Source organism: Atractosteus spatula, chromosome 6 (genome assembly GCF_055471065.1).
Source record: "Atractosteus spatula isolate fAtrSpa1 chromosome 6, fAtrSpa1.hap1, whole genome shotgun sequence".
NCBI lineage: Eukaryota > Metazoa > Chordata > Actinopteri > Semionotiformes > Lepisosteidae > Atractosteus > Atractosteus spatula.
The window spans coordinates 18,938,619-18,957,505 of record NC_142711.1 but is presented as its reverse complement, the minus strand read 5'-3'; the positions used below and the strand labels follow the sequence as shown (position 1 = coordinate 18,957,505).

General features: G+C 45.0%; 1 protein-coding gene across 1 annotated transcript in view; it reads left to right on the top strand.

Moving 5' to 3' along the window:
• LOC148832589 (uncharacterized) overlaps positions 1 to 18,887 on the top strand; it is a 73,628-nt gene that overhangs the window by 47,217 nt on the left and 7,524 nt on the right. Inside the window, exons 5-9 of the mRNA XM_088918546.1 lie at positions 1,017 to 1,295; positions 4,958 to 5,068; positions 10,604 to 10,867; positions 15,466 to 15,732; positions 17,625 to 17,707. Of these exons, the coding sequence (XP_088774672.1) occupies positions 1,017 to 1,295; positions 4,958 to 5,068; positions 10,604 to 10,867; positions 15,466 to 15,732; positions 17,625 to 17,707 (1,004 nt within the window). The remainder of the gene's footprint in view (positions 1 to 1,016; positions 1,296 to 4,957; positions 5,069 to 10,603; positions 10,868 to 15,465; positions 15,733 to 17,624; positions 17,708 to 18,887) is intronic.

The following is an 18,887-nucleotide window of genomic DNA, read 5'->3' as shown; positions in this document are numbered from 1 at the left end:
ACCCCCTTAGGGCTGGTTGGCGTGTACCTGATTGCATCTGAGGACATAAATTGTACTGACTTAAAATGTAACTTGATTCCTCTGTAGTAGCAGGTCATTATAAAGCATAAAATACTTGGATATATAGAAAGACATGTGGGATTTAAATCTATTTAAGTTATATTGGAGCTCTATGGTGCTGTAGTAAGACCTCATCAAGAAGACTGTCTTGAGTTTTGGTCACCAGACCACAGAACAGATATTATAGCCTTGGAAAGAGTTCGAAGAAGAGCAGGAAGAAAGATTGTTGCATGTGGAAAGGCTGAGAGAGATTAATCGCTTCAGTCTGGAACAAAGCAGATTTGATCCAGGTATACAAATTCCTTAGGAGCACAGATAGTTCAAGTCAGGGGCATGTTTCACACTCCGTGGCAAAATGAGGACAGGGGGTCACAAGACGCTTGGGGGAATTCAGCTGAGACAGAGAACAGGAAATGCAGATTTATTCACAGAGAATGGGGTGTCTGGAACAGGCTTCCCAGCCAAGTGCTTTAGGCTCAAAAGGACAGCTTAACAAAATTTTAAATTCCCTCAGCTTCTGAACCACCAAATGATCAAGGTGGGTCGAATGGCAAGTTTCATGTGTTTTTATGACACAGGTTTCTCCTTGACATTCAGTGTGATTATTGGTTCTGTATGTATAGTTAATGTTTCTCTTCTGTGCTATCAGAATAGTGCAGTGTGAAATTAAATTCAACGTAGCACATCATCTGGGAAAACAAAAATTAAATAGAACATGGGCATTTTTAAACCTTATATTTCATGACAAATATGACGTTTTTTCATTTGAGCCATGATCCCAACTGACATGAAGAACAAGTGCTGCAGAGAATAAATGAACTGGATAGATTGTCCTATTCTTGTTTGGAATTCGTCTTAATTTCTGCAGTGAAACCACTTGATTTCAAGAGGCTTATTCCAGGAGAGCCAGACTTGTTTAAGAGATGAGGATCAAGGCTGATCTCTCTTGCCTACAGGTCCTCAGAAGGTGGAGCTCACTGAGGGAGACTCCTTCTCTTTCCAAGCCCCAGTGAGGCAGGAGGGGTCCTTGACCCACCGAGATCTTGGCCGTATAGCACAGGTGTCTGCTGGGAAGATGAGCCCAGTCAGAGTGGAGAGCTTCAGAGACAGAGTGACCTGGGACAGAACGACTGGTCTCTTCGGTATCAGCAAGCTGGAGACAGGAGATTCTGGGGAGTACACTGTGGAAGTCAAGGATGAAGGCAGGATCAAGTTTCTTCTCTCAATACAGAAAGGTAAGTGTCTCCATTGTTCTCAATTTAGTATCTAGAGATATTACAACAATCTCTCTCAGTGCAGTGTTAATGTACTGGAGTGTCCAGTCAGTGTGTCTGTACTGTATTAACCCCTCTCTCTCAGTGCAGTGTTAATGTACTGTAGTGTCCAGTCAGTGTGTCTGCACTGTATTAACCCCTCTCTCTCAGTGCAGTGTTAATGTACTGGAGTGTCCAGTCAGTGTGTCTGGACTGTATTAACCCCTCTCTCTCAGTGCAGTGTTAATGTACTGGAGTGTCCAGTCAGTCAGTGTGTCTGTATGAACCCCTCTCTCTCAGTGCAGTGTTAATGTACTGTAGTGTCCAGTCAGTGTGTCTGTACTGTATTAACCCCTCTCTCTCAGTGCAGTGTTAATGTACTGTAGTGTCCAGTCAGTGTGTCTGGACTGTATTAACCCCTCTCTCTCAGTGCAGTGTTAATGTACTGGAGTGTCCAGTCAGTGTGTCTGGACTGTATTAACCCCTCTCTCTCAGTGCAGTGTTAATGTACTGGAGTGTCCAGTCAGTGTGTCTGGACTGTATTAACCCCTCTCTCTCAGTGCAGTGTTAATGTACTGTAGTGTCCAGTCAGTGTGTCTGTACTGTGTTAACCCCTCTCTCTCAGTGCAGTGTTAATGTCCTGTAGTGTCCAGTCAGTGTGTCTGTACTGTGTTAACCCCTCTCTCTCAGTGCAGTGTTAATGTCCTGTAGTGTCCAGTCAGTGTGTCTGTACTGTGTTAACCCCTCTCTCTCAGTGCAGTGTTAAGGTATTTTACAACTAAAGGATGAATGAATGATGAACAGCCATAGGAAATGTTTAATTTTTAATATAGTAATATGTGATCTGTTTGTGCTCTATAACGTAGCATTTGTCCTGCTTTGGTTCCCAAGATAAAGCTTTTTTTTCAGCTCCACTACAACGACGCAATAGAACCAAACTCTTGTTTTTTACTGTCCTTTTTGTGTTTATTCATCATTGTAGAAACCAAGAGATTCGAGCCTGAGGTGTCCGTTCGTCAAGCCAAGCTTTATTGTATGCATACAAGGAACAATACAATGAGGATTATTGTTGTAGTTGTTCAAAGGGGATATGGCTCAACACAGCTTATATACACTTTTCTCTTCACCCCTTCTCTCCTGTCTTTGAGGTACTTTCTCAAGGAACTCCAGGGCTCAGAGAGCAATTAAAATATTCCTTCCCCATCAGGTAGTTTAGTACAGAAGATGGGGGTTCAGTACAGGGAGGGAGAAGCATCTGTGCTAAAGCAAGCGTGAAGGTTCGAGTTTAGCATGTGAATTCAGCAGGAGTTCACAGCTCCTACCACTATATAGGTACAGAGTAACATACAGATTCTGCTAGCAGACTCCATCATCCTTCACCACCGCGAAATACCCCACCCGTTTTGAATGGCTGCATCTGTAGTTGTAAAATTTCCCAATTCAACACAGGAGACATTCTCTTTAAATGTTAACGTACACCTGCTTTCCCTCCACCCACGGCAAGGATGTAGGTGCTAAGTGAGAAAGCTTATGTGAAGCCTAATGAGTAGAAGTTGATTATAAATGATATAAAATTATATTGCTTGAAGAATTTAAAAACGTCTGTATTGAAGGTTCGTATTGTAACTTATCTGAAGGAACAGAAAGAGCATTTTGAGGTTCATTTAGGCTCAAGTCTTCTGCCGTTGGTTGTTTTTACTGATCACATTTATTCAGACTTTGCTTTATCGTATGTACTGTATAACCAACATCAACGACTGATGCGCTGGTCACTTATGTTACAGAGTTACTCCCTGGAAATTAGAAGGGATTCGAGAATGTTGTAGTTGATCACATGTTTAGCTTTGGGGGAATTTCTCTGTAAACTGAAGAGTTATAGCGGAGTTTATCTTCTGGACTGCCTACAGAGGGTGGGGGTGTTACATCCTGCCGTGATTATTAATTGGAATAAGTAGGCTTGTTTGAGTTGTGGGTGTTTTTCCTCTGTAGGACTGTGTAAGTCCAGCGTGGTGACTGGCTGGAAAATCGCAAAATTATGTCATTAATCTTTAAAAACTTGTTAGCAAGTTAGGTCTAAGTGTGCAGTTCAGTAAATACTGTGGCCTTGAGGTCCCGGCACTCTGCCTAGTTCCCTAGTGCGTGACACCTGCACTCATGTCCGTCTCATTCTCGTACTCGTACTCTCACGGATCGAGCTCTGCTGCTTAGCAGCCCCAACGATAAGAACGTTGTAACCCGCTCATTATAGTGTGTATACAGTATATATATGCAGGGAAGATGCGCTGCAGTTTGAGCTCCACTTGGCCATCTTTGAACTGTCTGCTCCTTGTGTACACAATAAAGACTCGTTCCTCTGACAGAACCCAAGTCAAGTTTCTGATTCAACGCTGTATACGTATTATTTGATTTAAATATTACAGAAAGTCTCAATTTCTTAAAAGTAGAGCTAACACATTGGCCAGGAAGTGAACTCAGAACCGTCTAACCCGTAAGCAACACTGCTACCCAAACAAGCGTTTCATTTTCCATTATAACAATCACAACAGAAAACGTAGTTAAAATAAGCATATCAAATTGTTTCCAAAATAACCACAAATGACCAGGTTAACTTAGATGCAGTTTTTTCTGAAGAAAGTGGAATGCCCTGCCACACTCAGCTAAATAAATGTTTATATTTATAAATTAATATTGTTAATGATGTTCAGAAACTTATTTTTATTTTCATCTATTTTCAAAATTTCCTTTTAGATGCATGATTCCATATTAATATTCCATATTGAGCAGATTTTTTAAAGTATAAAAAAGATCATATTTCGGTTGTAGGAAGCTCATGTTTTCACTAACACCTAAAGCAGCACAAGTGCCACCTTTCAATTGTGTTTCACAATGATGAGGTATACCGCGGTACAGCGAAGCAAAGTTCAGTCCCTGTAACGTGTTATGGGTTTTAATGCACATTCTGAATGACTCCATCCGTATGTACAAAGTTCACAAAGACCCTCTCAACAGTACAGGCAGCTGTAGAAGCCCTTTTGAGAGCAGACACAAGTTTTCTAATGGCTCCTCCAAGGTGTAGACACTGAACAAGAACAAGTAATAGGTTTATTCCATGCTGAGAAAAGAAGAAAGAAAACACAACGTTTCAGCCGTGGAGCCACACACCTGAAGAAGGCTCCACGGCTGAAACGTTGTGTTTTCCTTCTTCTTTTTTTCAGCATGGAATAAACCTATTACTTGTTCCTTTGCAGCCGACGCATGCTGACGCAGCTCCCCACCTGAACTGACACTGAACAAGGGCCTGTGGTGAATTATTTAGTTAGACGATCTCAAGATGCTTATTCCAGGTCTCTGTCCTTAAAGAGCAGAGACAACATTGCTCATGTAAAAATGTTCTATACTGTATTAACCCCTCTCTCTCAGTGCAGTGTTAATGTCCTGTAGTGTCCAGTCAGTGTGTCTGGACTGTATTAACCCCTCTCTCTCAGTGCAGTGTTAATGTCCTGTAGTGTTCAGTGTGTCTGTACTGTATTAACCCCTCTCTCTCAGTGCAGTGTTAATGTCCTGTAGTGTCCAGTCAGTGTGTCTGGACTGTATTAACCCCTCTCTCTCAGTGGTGTTTTAACCAGTTTCTTTTTCTTCTCCAGCTAAAAGATTACCAACATGGGCAGCTATTCTAATTACTATTCTTGTGATCGCACTGGTTGCCGCACTGGTTGTCGGACTGGGTGTTCTTTTCAGGGTAATGTGTAAAAGCGGTAAGTACCTCGACCTCTCCCTGTCTGTGTGTCTCCTGGTTTTCTCTGTCCCAGAACTAGACAGCATGACAGTGTGATGGTTCTTCTAGCTCTGCTGTGTGTGACTGCAGCTCCTATCACACAGTATAGGGAGCTCTCTGCTGTGCTTGTTGTAAATAACCATGATGAACTAAACTCCCTTCAGGTTTAGAACTTATTACTTTTGTCATAGTAAAACAGTTTGTAGGACTTGCTAGCTGAGTGCAGTATAAGAGAAGACCCTGTGCTTCCTGTTGGAAACCCTGTATCCTGCGTCTCTGCTGTGTATCAGAGAGAAGCTGAGGGAAAGGCCTGTGAAGAGTCTCCCTTCTCTCCCTGCTGCTGCCTCAGCTGCTGCTCTGTCTCTCCTCACAGTCTGAGCAGCTTATCCTCCCGGCAGACCCAGAGCTGAGGTGACTCTGAGCACATGGACCTGCCTCTTGTGCTGCTCAGTCTCTTCTAGCTGGAGACTCTCTGTCCTTCCTTCTCTTCCTCTGGCTCCTCTCCAGCAGGGCTTCTGTAGACAATCTTCTCCTGCAGCCTCTCCTCTCAACCAGAGTCAGATCCTCCTGGACTGCAGCTTCTCTACCTGGACCCCCAGTCTTTCAGCTCCGCCTCTGAGCTGATCATCCTGACTGGAGCTCAGGGAGGGTGTCCTCCTACTGCTCGGCCTTTTCCAGCTCTGTCCTGAGACTGGGGCTGTTTCCTCTCACTGCCCATCTCCTCCAGTTAACTTCACAGTGACTCTTCCTGCTCAGCGTCTTAGACTTTCTCACGCTGGACTCCATGCTCTTCCTCAGCTGTTCTTTAAGCAGCAGAGTCCCCCTCTGTTCCCTGAGCTCACAGGACAGCTCTGTGGTTTCATGCTGCAGGCTTCCTCTTCCTCCTGGAGACTGGAGTGGCACTACTGGGACTTCTCCAGGTCGTCTGTTATGTTTTCTACTTGGGTCTGAGATTGAGTGAGATTACTCTAAGCCCCTCTCAACCACAGCTGTTTCACAGGAATCCTCCAGAACTTCAGGTTCCCTCTGCTGCTCTGGAGTCTGCAGGCGCCCCCCTTGTTTCCTTCAGCTCAGAGGTCAGCTGGGTGCTGTTTTGATACAATTTCCCAGCTCCATGCCTTGCTGGATTTCCTCTCTGTAAGAGCTGGATCCATCTGGACTGCAGCAGCCCAGTCCTTCAGCTCCATCCCTGTGCTGATCATCCTGACCTGGAGTTCAGGGAGGGTGTCCTCCTCCTGCTCAGCATTTTCCAGCTCTGTCTGGACATCCTAAATCTGGACTCCAGACTCTTCCTCATCTGTTCATTAAGCAGCAGAGCCTCCATCTTTTACCCAGGTCACAGGACAGCTTTGGCTGGGTCTAGTGTGTGTCATCACTCTCAGCCCTGCCAGACCACAGCTGGCTGATCTGTGTCCCACAGGTATCCATCGTCTCCAGGTTCCTTTTCTGCTGCTCTGGCGCCTACAGGGCCTCACTCTGCCCCCTTCAGCTCAGAGGTCAGCTTGGCGCGGTCTCTGTGCTGTTTCCCATCTCCGCACCTTCCTGGATTTCAATCTGTTTGAGGTTCCTGGTAAAGGAGTGTTGAAGCGTTTCTGATCCCTGGATGTCCTGCAGGATATCAGGCTGGTCCAGCATGCAGCACTAGTTGCTGGCAATGAAATGTCTTTTCTACGAGGTCACTGGGGGGGTAAAAATCACAAAATTTAAGTTACAAATTAAGGTTACATAATAACACATAATAGTGCGATAGAAATTGAATAAAATAAACTCAGACAGAGCTCAATATGAATAGAGCTGTGATGTGTCCATGATGTATGCAATACATTATGTCCAAGTAGTGCAGTATGCTGAATACAGTGAAAACTGTGTGTCCATGTAGCCATTACGGGTGATTTGCTAAAGGAGCTGCAGGTTGGCTATTTAGCAGTCTTATTGCCTGGAGGTAGAAGCTCTTCTGTAATCTGTTAGTCTTTGACCGAATGCTTTGGTACCGTTTACCAGACGGTAGGAGGGAAAACAGTTTGTCACTGGGATGACTGGGGTCCTTGAGAATGGACCTGGCCTTCTTCAGACATCTAGCTGAGTAGATATCCTGGATGTTTGGTAGCTCACAGCCGGTGATGAGCTGCGCTGACTTCTCCACCCTCTGCAGTACTTTGCGATCCTGGGTGGAGCAGCTCCCATACCAGGCAGTGATGCAACCAGTCAGGATGCTCTCAGTAGTGCACCTGTAGAAGTTGGCCTGGATATGTGACGGCATGCCGAACTTCTTTAGCCTGCGGAGAAAGAATCGGCGCTGCCGTGCTGTTTTGACCACGATGTTGGTGTGGTGGGTCCAGGTTAAGTCTCTCTGTGATGTTAACTCCCAGGAACTTAAAACTGCTGACCCTCTCCACTGCAGTCCCACTGATGTAGATAGGTGTGTGATCTCCTCCCTGGTGTTTCCTATAGTCCACAATCATGTTCTTAGTCTTACTGATGTTCAGAGAGAGGTTGTTCTCCTGGCACCATGCTGCCAGGGTTTCAACCTCCTCCCTGTACGCAGACTCTTCACCATCTGTGATCAGGCCGATGACTGTTGTATCATCCGCAAACGTGATGATGGAGTTTGAGTTATGCCTGGTGACACAATCATGGGGAAATAAGGAGTAGAGGACAGGGCTAAGCACACAGCCTTGGGGGGCCCCAGTGTTTAGAGTTAGGGTAGAGGACATGTTGGTGCCCACCCTCACCACCTGAGGACGTTCCGTCAAGAAGTCCAGGAGGCAGTTACAAAGGGAGGTGTTGGACCTGTTGATCGAATCACGACTGTTCCCTGTGACTGGAGCTCATGTGGGCTTGTGGATCAAATCACGACTGGTCCCTGTGACTCGAGCTCATGTGGGCCTGTGGATCGAGTCACGACTGGTCCCTGTGACTGGAGCTCATGTGGGCCTGTGGATCGAGTCACGACTGTTCCCTGTGACTGGAGCTCATGTGGGCCTGTGGATCGAGTCACGACTGGTCCCTGTGACTCGAGCTCATGTGGGCTTGTGGATCGAGTCACGACTGGTCTCTGTTACTGGAGCTCATGTGGGCTTGTGGATCAAGTCACGACTGGTCACTGTGACTGGAGCTTGTGTGAACTTCTGGATCAAGTCACAACCGGTCCCTGTGACTGGAGCTTATGAAGCTGATTCCCCCTGGAACCAGCTTCAGCTCTGGTAATTTTCCTCCAGGAGCTCCTCTCTCCTGAGCTCATGGCAAACTGAGGTTGGCTTCAGGTCCTCCTGCACTCCTTCATTGTTACCTGGTTACCTCTGACCCTTCTTCCTCCTTCTCTTTTTCCTTGGGGGAAGATATCTAGCCCTGCCATTCCAGATCTTTGCCTCCCTCCTGGCAGGCAGTAGACTGCCCCTGTTTCTCATGCTCACTGGATTAAAAGGGTTTTCTATTATGAAAGCTGGAGAAAGTGAAATGCTTTCTTTGATTTTCCAGGCAAAATTCCTTAAGGCAAGAAAGTCTTTTCTAACAGATGTTTAATAAATGTCATTCACTGCAGTGCTAGAACCATTCGGGTACTGCAGCCAGCTTATCTATTAAATTGTTCTCTTTTTGGTTCTTTTGCATTTTTACAGCAACTGACTTAATATTTTATCTGCATGTCAGCCTGTGTCTGTAAACAGTATAATAATACATTTATTTTTACATAGTGCCTTTCAAAGTGGCTTTTCAAAGAGCTTTACAGAACAACAAAAAAGAAATACACATTGAGAGGAGATAGTAGATGGGGGTATGGAATACAGTAGGAAAGCAAGGGGGCACACAGAACCCTTGTAAAGAAAAAGGTTTTGAGTCTAGATTTGAAAGAGTTTAGGGAAGGTCACTCTATGATATCCTTAGGGATAGCGTTCCAGAGCTTTGGGCCATAACAGGAGAAGGCCCTGTCATCCATAAAGTGAAGACTGGCTTGGGGAACAGACAGGGGAACAGAATTATAAGAGTGAAGGTTGCAAGGTGGGGAGTAGGACAGTATTAAGTCAGACAGCTACTGAGATGCCAAGCCATGGAGCGCCTTGTAGGTGAGCATCTGGATTTTGAAGGTGATACAAAAACCTGACAGGAAGCCAGTGCAAAGACTCCAGGATAGCAGTAATGTGATCGCTTGTACTAGACCTGGTTAGGATTTTGGCTGCCGAATTCTGGACATACTGGTGTTTGTTCAATGTAGATTTAGATACCCCAGTGAGTAGAGCGTTACACTAGTCAATTCTGGAAAAGACAAATGATTTGACCAGCTTTTCAGACAACACAGGACGTAGTCTGGCTATATTTCTGAGATGGAAGAAAGATGTTTTGAAAATACATTGTACATATGGGTCAAATGTCAAAGGCTGGATCAAACATCACCCCCAAGTTCTTCAATTTTGATTGAAACTCTAGTACAGTACCATCCACAGAGAAGGTTACTGCATTGGCTTGACAGGGTTGATGGCAGAGACTGGAGCATGACTTCAGTCTAGTCGCAGTTTAGAAGAAAGAAGTGTTGAGTCATCCATGTTTTTATGTCAGAGATGTAATGTAATGTCAGACAGCAGAGATGGACACATTAGTGTCAGGTTTGATATGGATGTAGATTTGAGTATCATCAACGTAGAAATAATAATTCAGATCATGTGACCTTAATAGCTGACCAAGTGGGAACATGTAAATGCTGAAAAGTAGGGGGGCCAGTATCGAGCCCTGAGGAACACCAGACTTAACGAGTCCAACTTCAGAACTGAAACTTCCAAGCGAGATAAAGTGTTAGTGATCAGTGAGGTAAGACTTGAACCATTTGAGAGCAATGTCAGAAACTCCAAACACAAGACAACAAGATTGTCCAGAGCCACATTTTTGGCCAAGGGGTAACAGCAGCAATTTTGAAGGCTATTGGTACCATACCAGTGCCCAAGGATTCATTTATTATGTTGAGGACAATGGGGAGGAGAGTATAGAGACAGGACTCAAATAAAGCAGTGGGAATGGGGTCTAATAGGCAGGTGGTGGATTTCATATGCGAAACCAGTTTACCGAGGAATGCAAAGTCAAGCAGAGAGAAACTAGAGAGAAGGGAACAGTAAAGCTGGGCAAGCAGGAAGGAGGTGTGGAGGTGACATGCATTGTTGAGAGAATGTGATGCTGGATGATGTCGATCTTGGAGCTAAAAAACTGTAAAAATGCATGAAAAATGTTTTGTCCTTACAATGATGACTCAAATACTGGGCCAAAAAGGGCCAAAACATTTATCTACAGGGCAAATTTACCATGCTGTTCACCCTTCTTAATAAAAATCTCAAAGAATATGTTTTGAAGAATTGATCTTTTACATTTACAGATGAGATTACATCACCAACCACTTATTATGCAAATCCAATCAGCTCAGAGTATAAAGAGATCAGTTCAGCCCTTCAGTAGTGTCCTTACATCCCTGTGAATGAGCTCATTTCCACATCCTGAGAGTTCATGTCTGATGCTGTTTCTCTATTCTTCACAGTTTTGGAGGAACTTCCAGAAGGAGAATCATTCATTGTTCCCTTCCCAGTGAAGAGAAATGGAGAATTCAGACACAGTGATCATGGCCTCATTGCAACGGTGTCCAGTGGGAAGAGCAGCATTGAGGAGAAGTACAAGAACAGAGTGACCTGGGACTCACGCACTGGATTACTTACAGTAATCCTGGAGAAAGGAGATGCTGGTGTTTTTACTGTTAAAGATAAAGATACAAAGAAAAACAGCAAAATGCATCTGCCAATAATGAGTAAGTAAAAGTAATGTGTTTTACATTCATTTACAGAGACCTGGGTTCAGTACAATGCCATAAAATTATATTAATGAGGAATATGTCTCAAAAGATTATATTGAAGTTTGATACTGTATTAACCCCTCTCTCTCAGTGCAGTGTTAATGTACTGGAGTGTCCAGTCAGTGTGTCTGGACTGTATTAACCCCTCTCTCTCAGTGCAGTGTTAATGTACTGGAGTGTCCAGTCAGTGTGTCTGGACTGTATTAACCTCTCTCTCACAGTGCAGTGTTAATGTACTGGAGTGTCCAGTCAGTGTGTCTCTACTGTATTAACCCCTCTCTCTCAGTGCAGTGTTAATGTCCTGGAGTGTCCAGTTAGTGTGTCTGTACTGTATTAACCCCTCTCTCTCAGTGCAGTGTTAATGTACTGTAGTGTCCAGTCAGTGTGTCTGGACTGTATTAACCCCTCTCTCTCAGTGCAGTGTTAATGTACTGTAGTGTCCAGTCAGTGTGTCTGTACTGTATTAACCCCTCTCTCTCAGTGCAGTGTTAATGTACTGTAGTGTCCAGTCAGTGTGTCTGGACTGTATTAACCCCTCTCTCTCAGTGCAGTGTTAATGTACTGTAGTGTCCAGTCAGTGTGTCTGGACTGTATTAACCCCTCTCTCTCAGTGCAGTGTTAATGTACTGGAGTGTCCAGTCAGTGTGTCTCTACTGTATTAACCCCTCTCTCTCAGTGCAGTGTTAATGTCCTGGAGTGTCCAGTTAGTGTGTCTGTACTGTATTAACCCCTCTCTCTCAGTGCAGTGTTAATGTACTGTAGTGTCCAGTCAGTGTGTCTGGACTGTATTAACCCCTCTCTCTCAGTGCAGTGTTAATGTACTGTAGTGTCCAGTCAGTGTGTCTGTACTGTATTAACCCCTCTCTCTCAGTGCAGTGTTAATGTACTGTAGTGTCCAGTCAGTGTGTCTGGACTGTATTAACCCCTCTCTCTCAGTGCAGTGTTAATGTACTGTAGTGTCCAGTCAGTGTGTCTGGACTGTATTAACCCCTCTCTCTCAGTGCAGTGTTAATGTACTGGAGTGTCCAGTCAGTGTGTCTGGACTGTATTAACCCCTCTCTCTCAGTGCAGTGTTAATGTCCTGTAGTGTCCAGTCAGTGTGTCTGGACTGTATTAACCCCTCTCTCTCAGTGCAGTGTTAATGTCCTGTAGTGTCCAGTCAGTGTGTCTGGACTGTATTAACCCCTCTCTCTCAGTGCAGTGTTAATGTCCTGTAGTGTCCAGTCAGTGTGTCTGGACTGTATTAACCCCTCTCTCTCAGTGCAGTGTTAATGTACTGGAGTGTCCAGTCAGTGTGTCTGGACTGTATTAACCCCTCTCTCTCAGTGCAGTGTTAATGTCCTGTAGTGTCCAGTCAGTGTGTCTGGACTGTATTAACCCCTCTCTCTCAGTGCAGTGTTAATGTCCTGTAGTGTCCAGTCAGTGTGTCTGGACTGTATTAACCCCTCTCTCTCAGTGCAGTGTTAATGTCCTGTAGTGTCCAGTCAGTGTGTCTGGACTGTATTAACCCCTCTCTCTCAGTGCAGTGTTAATGTACTGTAGTGTCCAGTCAGTGTGTCTGTACTGTATTAACCCCTCTCTCTCAGTGCAGTGTTAATGTACTGGAGTGTCCAGTCAGTGTGTCTGGACTGTATTAACCCCTCTCTCTCAGTGCAGTGTTAATGTACTGGAGTGTCCAGTCAGTGTGTCTGTACTGTATTAACCCCTCTCTCAGTGCAGTGTTAATGTACTGGAGTGTCCAGTCAGTGTGTCTGTACTGTATTGACAGTTGTCTAACTCCTGTGACTCCATTTAGTATAGGCTGCCCTTCATTCATCCACAGGATTAAGAGCTGCTGTTACTAATGAGCTCTCTTCTCTGGAGTGCTGACTACTTTCTAGCTAGAGCTTCAACACAGTCTGAAACACATTTCTTCCCAGCTGCTCTTATTCTCTCTATTATTCTCATATTTAACCAGAGGAGTGGCTGCTTCCCTTTAGAGCCTATAATGACTGCTCACTTCCCTCCCATGAAGTTTCACTCTTGACAGCTCATTCAAACCAACTGTTCCTCACTTTTAACAGGTTCATCCTCCATCAGTAGATGTTAAAAGTACCTCTCCCTGTCACTTCTTAATTTTTTACAAGGTTTGACTACTGAATTATCATAAGAATGAAGTCTATTTTATATACTGTAGGGCCTTTAAAAGTGGCTTTTTAAAGAGCTTTACAGCAAATAAAAAAAGCACGCAATGAGAGGAGACTACAATTACACAATTACAGTAAGAGATTGCTGTACAGTAGGAAAGCAAAGGAGCAGGCACAAAACCAGCTAGATAAAAGCCCTTCTAAAGAAGAAGGTTTTGAGCCTTGATTTGAAAGAGCCTGACAGGAAGCCAGTGCAAGGACTCCATGATAGGAGTAATGTGTACACTTGCACTAGACCTGGTCAGGATTCTGGCTGCTGAATTTAGGACCTACTGCAGTTTGTTCAAGGTGGATTTTGATACCCCAGTAAGTAGAGCTTTACAGTGATCAATTCAACATAAGACAAAATTGTTGACCAGCTTTTCAGATATAGTTAGTGACAACATACAGTAGGATTTAGTCTGGCAATATTTCTGAGATGAAAGAATAATATTTTTACAATATGTTGCACATGTAGGTCGAATGTCAAGCCTGGATCAAATGTCACCCCAAGTTCTTCAGTTTTGACTGAAGTTCAAGAACCGTACCATCCACAGAGAGGGTTACTGCATTGGCTTGACAGGGTTGATGGCAGAGACTGGAGCATGACTTCAGTCTAGTCGCAGTTTAGAAGAAAGAAGTGTTGAGTCATCCATGTTTTTATGTCAGAGATGTAATGTAATGTCAGACAGCAGAGATGGACACATTAGTGTCAGGTTTGATATGGATGTAGATTTGAGTATCATCAACGTAGAAATAATAATTCAGATCATGTGACCTTAATAGCTGACCAAGTGGGAACATGTAAATGCTGAAAAGCAGGGGGGCCAGTATCGAGCCCTGAGGAACACCAGACTTAACGAGTCCAACTTCAGAACTGAAACTCCCAAGAGAGATAAAGTGTTAGTGATCAGTGAGGTAAGACTTGAACCATTTGAGAGCAATGTCAGAAACTCCAAACACAGTCTCAGGACGAGAAAGTAAGATGTCATGGTCAACAGTGTCGAAAGCAGCACTGAGATCAAGAAGAATAAGGATAGGAAGAGAACCAGAATCAAAAGCAATAAGAAACTTGTTACTGATTTAACCAGTGCTGTGAAATTGTCCGAATCCAGATTGGAAGAGTTTGAAGAGGTTTTTTGCAGAGAGATGGTTATTTGACTGAATTGTAACATGTTCTAAATTTTTGCAAGAAAAGGTCAGTTGGATATAGGGCAAAAGTTGTTTACATTGTCCAGAGCCACATTTTTGGCCAAGGGGTAACAGCAGCAATTTTGAAGGCTATTGGTACCATACCAGTGCCCAAGGATTCATTTATTATGTTGAGGACAATGGGGAGGAGAGTATAGAGACAGGACTGAAATAAAGCAGTGGGAATGGGGTCTAATAGGCAGGTGGTGGATTTCATATGCGAAACCAGTTTACCGAGGAATGCAAAGTCAAGCAGAGAGAAACTAGAGAGAAGGGAACAGTAAAGCTGGGCAAGCAGGAAGGAGGTGTGGAGGTGACATGCATTGTTAAGAGAATTTGATGCTGGATGATGTCGATCTTGGAGCTAAAAAACTGTAAAAATGCATGAAAAATGTATTGTCCTTACAATGATGGCTCAAAAAGGCCCAAAAAGGGCCAAAATATTTAAAAACACAAGACTAACTGGCCTCTCAGTACATGAGGGATTTCACTGACCCTGCAGGGCTGAATTTCGTCCAGCTGTGAGGACTGGGTCTGCTGGAGCTCCCTGTCTGATAAAGCTAAGCTGCAGGAGATCTGTCCTTCAGAATCAACCAGGGACACAGCATCCCTTCAAGACCAGGACCACTGAAGAAACCCACAGACAACCGTTTTTACACAGCCCTGTTTATAGTAGATCTGTTCTCCTGCATAAGCCAGTGAAGAACCCAGCCTGCACATCTCAGATTTACACACACTCAGCTATGACGTTACACAGGCCTCTTTGCAGGTCTCACACACACGAGGCAACATGTCTGCCAGGATGTCAGTCTTCATCTTTTATGTCATGAGCTCAACAGCCTTATTTATACCACATTTATGGAAGCAAACACTCCACTTGATGACAAGTATCGCTTAGTAAATATTATATGAATATATACATGTAATAACTTACTGAATGTCAAATTTATCTACAGGGCAAATTTACCATGCTGTTCACCCTTCTTAATAAAAATCTCAAAGAATATGTTTTGAAGAATTGATCTTTTACATTTACAGATGAGATTGCATCACCAACCACTTATTATGCAAATCCAATCAGCTCAGAGTATAAAGAGATCAGTTCAGCCCTTCAGTAGTGTCCTTACATCCCTGTGAATGAGCTCATTTCCACATCCTGAGAGTTAATGTCTGATGCTGTTTCTCTATTCTTCACAGTTTTGGAGGAACTTCCAGAAGGAGAATCATTCATTGTTCCCTTCCCAGTGAAGAGAAATGGAGAATTCAGACACAGTGCTCATGGCCTCATTGCAACGGTGTCCAGTGGGAAGAGCAGCATTGAGGAGAAGTACAAGAACAGAGTGACCTGGGACTCACGCACTGGATTACTTACAATCCAACACCTGGAGAAAGGAGATGCTGGTGTTTATACTGTTAAAGATAAAGATACAAAGAAAAACAGCAAAATGCATCTGTCAATAATGAGTAAGTAAAAGTAATGTGTTTTAAGTTTACAGAGACCTGGGTTCAGAACAGTGCCATAAAAGTAAATTAATGAGGAATATGTCTCAAAAGATTATATTGAAGTATGATACTGTATTAAAATCTCTTTCCAAGCACAATTAATGTAGTGTAGTGTCCAGTCTGTATGTATTATATTAGCCTCTCTCAGTGCAGTGTTAATGTCCTGTAGTGTCCAGTCAGTGTGTCTGTACTGTGTTAACCCCTCTCTCTCAGTGCAGTGTTAATGTCCTGTAGTGTCCAGTCAGTGTGTCTGTACTGTGTTAACCCCTCTCTCTCAGTGCAGTGTTAATGTCCTGTAGTGTCCAGTCAGTGTGTCTGGACTGTATTAACCCCTCTCTCTCAGTGCAGTGTTAATGTCCTGTAGTGTCCAGTCAGTGTGTCTGTGCTGTATTAACCCCTCTCTCTAGCTATCATATACTCTGCCATGTCTAGTAAGGTATTTGTATGACCAGCTACAGCCCAGGTGGCAGCCTCTACCCAGAGTGTCACATATGGTGGAGGATGCTGGCACTGCAGCTGCAAGAGGGTGTTGTAGGCAGTGCAGTTGTCCTTATGGGAATACTGTCCATTGTGTGGTCAGGTTGTGAATTGTGTGAGGGTGTCCGATCGCTGGTGGGTGAGTACTCTTTGGACCCTAGAGACCAGAGTGGTGTTGCTGTGTGTTTGTTCTGTGTTGTGGTTTGTCTGGGGACTGCTGTGTTGCTTCAGCTCAGCTCTCTGCAGATAAGGGTGCTGTTAGGTGAGTGTGTCTTGAGAAGGCTACAGCTACAGCTCTGGTGAGAGGATGAAGGGCAGTGTCAGTTTGGAGGAGGCTGTGGAGAAGGAAACCCGGAAGGTACTGGGAAGCGTGTTAGTCTCGGAGGCTGCAGGGAAGAAACAGAGATTTAAAGGGACAGCAGCCAGCCTGTTGTGAGAGCAGGGCTGTCTGTGTGTCCGCTGTGTGGCAGTGTGTGAGTGTGTTAGTCTGAGTGTGTGAGTACCAGAGTGTCGGCTGCGGTACAGGGACCCTCCCCCTGGCAGTACAGAGTACCGGGGGAGAGAGCAGGGTCCGTCTGGCTGGAGACCTCTGCTGGCTGAGAGGACAGCACGGTCAGGGTGAATGAGGGAAGGTCTGTCTGACTACTGGCCTCCGGCGGTGAGTGATCCAGAGAGCAGGGGTGTGTTGGAGGAACCTTCACTCTTCAAATGTGCAGCATGGAGTGGGGCTATACACCTGACTGAACTGTGTGTGTATGGTTAGAGTGGGGCATTGGAAGCTGGACACAGGTCCGAGGTACATAGCAGCTGCAGGTATACCACCTGGGGTGTGAGAGAGGCACCAGAGAGGCTCTCTGTACGACTCTGTATGACACAGACTCTGTGTGTGTGAGACTCAGCCTGGTGGATGGAAGTGGACCTGGAAGTCTGAGGCTCGTTGAGCCCAGGTATCCAAGAGTGAAGGGCTCGGCTCTGTGCGTGTTTATCACTGAAGGATTGTCTGTGATCTCCTCTCTCTCACTGTGTCTCCTGTCCTGTTGTGTGTGTCTATTACTGAGGGATTGTCTGTGATCTCCTCTCTCTCACTGTGTCTCCTGTCCTGTTGTGTGTGTCTATTACTGAGGGATTGTCTGTGATCTCCTCTCTCTCACTGTGTCTCCTGTCCTGTTGTGTGTGTCTATTACTGAGGGATTGTCTGTGATCTCCTCTCTCTCACTGTGTCTCCTGTCCTGTTGTGTGTGTTTATTACTGAGGGATTCTCTGTAATCTCTCTCTCATTGTCTCCTGTTCTGTTGTATGTTAATACAGTAATTTGTGTTCATACAGTAGTTAGAAATGTAGAGACATCAGAGAACTAATTCTCTTCCCCATTTCAGGTGATAATTCTGAATATCAAAACGTTTCATCATCACGGAGTTCCAGCCATTCCCCAGAAAAAGAAAACTTGCTGCCCGGAGAGGTCAGTAAATTTCAATAGTCACAAGTAACCAGCAATCAGACACAAGCAAGACTACGTCTTCCAGGCAGTACAATGTCTTCCATAGTAGTCCACAACTGGCTCTATAGCCTAATCCGAAATCCTCATGTCTTGTCTCCAAGAGGTAGTATTTCCAGAAGACACCGTGTTGCTGTGTTGAATTTTCTGGTGTCATGTGTCATTTGCGCCTGCAACTCCTCTCCTGCCTGTCTGTGAGCTGATTCAGAGTGATTTCAGTTTTCTTCCCACAAAACCCTCCTGCATTCTGGATGGTCCCGAGAAAGAGACTCATAGTCCTCTGAAAATTCATCGAAGATGGTTTGTAGGTCTGTTTCAGGACCTGAATAACGAGGATCTCAGGCCCTGAGTGTTAATAATGGAATATTGGAGAGGGATTTCATTCTTAGCGTTGGGATCTGGTTTATTGTTGTGTCCTGGAACGGCAGCACGTTGGCATAGAATATTAGTCCCATCAACAAGACCTCATAGACTCAGTACAGTCTATGACTATGGCTCAGCGCTGGTTCTGCCCGCTGTGCTCGGTCCAGTCCTGCTGCTGAGCTGCGTGAGGGCGGTGCTATATACTCCTGGTCCTGGTTTGGTTCTGTTGCTGAATTGGGTCAAGGCTATGATGTGGATTGCTGGTCCTGGCCTAGTTCTGCTGCTGGCCTGGGTGAGGGGGTGCAGGGTGGAGCTGGTCCTGATCCAGTTCGGCTGCCGGTTCTGATCCAGTTCTGTTGCTGGGCTAGGTGAGGGGGTGCAGGACAGTACTGGTCCTGGTCCTGACGGACAGAGCTGGTTGGGGTTATGTACATTGAGGGATTCAAGAATGGGGTGCAGATTATCTCTGTTTGCCTCCAGGCTGTTGCCAGGGTATCTGGGTGTCCTTCAGTGTTCTGGTGAAGAACCCACTGGCCTGTTTCTTGAGGTGCTTGTGGTCGTGCAGGTGTTGGGGCCCCCAGGTTGGGTGGTGAGCCTGGTGGACGTTGGGGAGCAGAGAGCAGATCTCAGAGCTGATTTGCTGGCTTGTGTGACGATGGAGGTCCTGTCTGGGCAGCAGGGTGGAGAACACAGCTCTGCAGTGAGGGAACTCCTGAGTCGCCCCCTCTGTCTCTCTCCTGGTGGACAGGGCCACCTGCTCTCTCTTGGTCGTCGGGTCGTT